Source organism: Atractosteus spatula, chromosome 2 (assembly GCF_055471065.1).
Source record: "Atractosteus spatula isolate fAtrSpa1 chromosome 2, fAtrSpa1.hap1, whole genome shotgun sequence".
In the NCBI taxonomy this organism is placed as follows: domain Eukaryota; kingdom Metazoa; phylum Chordata; class Actinopteri; order Semionotiformes; family Lepisosteidae; genus Atractosteus; species Atractosteus spatula.
This window is the reverse complement of record NC_142707.1, coordinates 74,049,110-74,051,856: the sequence shown is the minus strand read 5'-3', so window position 1 is coordinate 74,051,856 and position 2,747 is coordinate 74,049,110. Positions and strand designations below refer to the sequence as shown.

Here is a 2,747-nt window from a genome sequence, read left to right as displayed (position 1 = left end):
AACATATATCATAGCTTATGATATGAAACAGTAAGTTACAATATAAAGGCAAACAATAATAGAAATATGAAGATGGAAATTTCAAATTATTCCAAATTACTTTATCTTGAACATATTTTTTATTTAGCATGATCATTTATCAAGAGTTACTTGTCAAATTTTGAAAAACACAATACTTTAATTGCAAAGTTCTGGATAGCAACTGTCAGAAATCCAAAACATTTTTGTTTTAGAGAGAAAATACTTAGGCATATTGTAAATGATCACCTCTTAAAATTGTTTCTTCCTTGCCACTTCCACATAAAAGTTAAAAAGGAAACATCCTGAAAATTATATTTTTATTTTTTATTGGAGACAGACTCTTTCTAGAGGATCTCCTGATTTCTAAATCAGATTCTGAATTCTAATTCTGATTTTCTAATTCAGAAAAAAATAAACTGTATTTTAGTAATTAAGAATGACAGTATTTAATTAAAATATGCTTTGACATTTTTTCTTTTCAATTCCTAACCAATTACTTCCCTTAATTAGTTGCAAGAAAACATGGAAAACTTCACTAAAAACTTAATAAATTTTGTAGGAATTCTGAAAGTACCATGCCTTTTTTCAGGGATCATCACAGTAGAAGAGATGGGTTCCTCAATCAGACAGAACTTCAATGTTACAGAGAATTCAGATATACAACTCTGTTACGAAACCATCGCTGGCTCCTGTACAAGAGTAATCAAACCAGTTATATTGCGAATTATATTGTATTTTATTATGATAATAATAATACTGACAACATTGTGTGGAAACTGTGTGGTCATAATTTCAATTGCATATTTCAAACAACTTCATACCAACACAAATTATCTGATTCTCTCATTGGCAGTTTGTGATTTTTTGTTGGGAGTGCTCATCATGCCTTATACGATGTTTTTTTATATTGAAGGTTGCTGGTATCTGGGAAGTTTGTTTTGTCAAATACACACGGCCACTGACATGATGCTCTCCACAGCTTCCATATTCCACTTGTGTTCCATCTCCATTGACCGTTACTTTGCTGTGTGTAACCCTCTGAGTTACAGAACCAAAATCACATCTGAAGTCATACTTATGATGATCATAATCAGCTGGGTAGTGTCAGGATTATTTGGTTTTACGGTGGGTTTACTGAAGCTGAATATAAAAGGCGCTGAGGATTTTTATCACAAATATATTGACTGTGTAGGAGGATGCATTGTGTTTTTCAGTAAATTCTTTGGACCTCTGTCCTCGTTGTTCTCATATTTCATTCCTGCATTTATCATGCTGGGAATTTACTTTAAAATATATTTAGTAGCCAGACATCAGGCCAGGTCTATCAAAGATATAACACAGCAAATTCAAGATGCTAGAGAGAACAAGAGTGAAATTTCAAGTCAGCAGGAGAGAAAAGCAGCAAAAACCTTAGGCATAGTAGTGGGAGTGTTTGTATTCCTCTGGACTCCTTTTTTTGTTTGTATCTTCTCTCATCCTATTCTTGAGTATACCGTGCCACCTATACTGATGGACACAGCATTCTGGTTTGGCTATTTAAACTCTGCTTGTAACCCCATTATTTATGCCTTTTTTTACACCTGGTTCAGAAAAGCAACAAAAATTATCGTCTCTGGTAAAATATTTGAAAGAGATACTTGTTGGGCAAAGTTAATTGTAGAATAAATTAAGACAAGGCAAATGTTTGAGTTTTTAAACCATATTAAAGAAAGCTAAATTCATTTGGTCAATGAGTTAAATAGAAAATAATAAAGTCATATTGTCTACATCTGAGTTAATGCAGCTTTTCCTCTTCATCCTCTCTTAAGCTATTTTGTTTTTGTCTTGTCTCCCTCTGCTCTCCCTCTCCCAATGTTCAAACAATGTACATTTCTTTATATTGCACAAACTAGCTATTTTATTTTTGTTTCATTCATTGGCTTTTCATTCATTCAAAGACTTCTTCCTTTATTTTCCAGTGTTTTGGATTAGTGGAAATTAAAATTCTGAACTCACTGATTTTTATATGCCATTATGCAAAATAGATTACAGCACGACTTTCTTTCATCTTGTGTTTTGTGATAGCTATTCTTGATGTCGTTTTAATTGTAAAATTAATTATTACTTACTGAAGTATTAATTGTAAAATACCTACAATTAGTGAACACTTAATCACAGCCTGTTATCTGTCTGCTCAGCTGACATAATATTCTTAAGATCAATTTTTGAAGTGACTTGATTTTTTGCTTGAGGTTCTGTACTTAAAATCAGTTTATTGAAATTGTTGAGACTTTTAATTGTAATGAATAAAATACTTTTTCTTGACTGTCACAGTTTGTTATCCACACTGGTTTCTATGATGAGCGCCATTTTAGCTCTACTGCTACATAAAACGTTTTCTGACTGTTTTTCTGACAATTTTGTGGCATTAATGGAAATGCAAGAAATGTCAAGTATAGGCTCTGGCTCTCCCACGACACCGTATAGGATAAAGAGGATAGAAAATGGATGGATCGATGGAATCATTTGATTTTTCTGGCTGACCTCCTCTTGTTTGAGACCTGTCTTATGTTTTAAATTTCACTCAGTAAATCATACCTTCAACATGTCATGAGATACTGCTTTAACTTCCCACCCATGGACAGATTAACACTTCTGCAGGTACTGGAATCATAGATTTTTATGAGTCTTTAACCCAATTTAAAACAAAATTACAATTATGCCATAGATGCGTACCACACACACAC

General features: G+C 32.7%; 1 protein-coding gene across 1 annotated transcript; it reads left to right on the top strand.

Moving 5' to 3' along the window:
* Positions 1-657: 657 nt before the first annotated feature.
* On the top strand, positions 658-1,686 carry LOC148840274 (trace amine-associated receptor 1-like). The gene has a single exon (XM_088908676.1). It carries the CDS (start codon positions 763-765, stop codon positions 1,684-1,686), a length of 924 nt encoding a protein of 307 aa, XP_088764802.1. The 5' UTR covers positions 658-762.
* The last annotated feature ends 1,061 nt before the right edge of the window (positions 1,687-2,747 follow it).

What these genes read in the sequence shown, in the direction of transcription:
- LOC148840274 (XM_088908676.1), top strand. Translation starts at nt 763, where the DNA reads ATGATAATAATAATACTGACAACATTGTGTGGAAACTGTGTGGTCATA.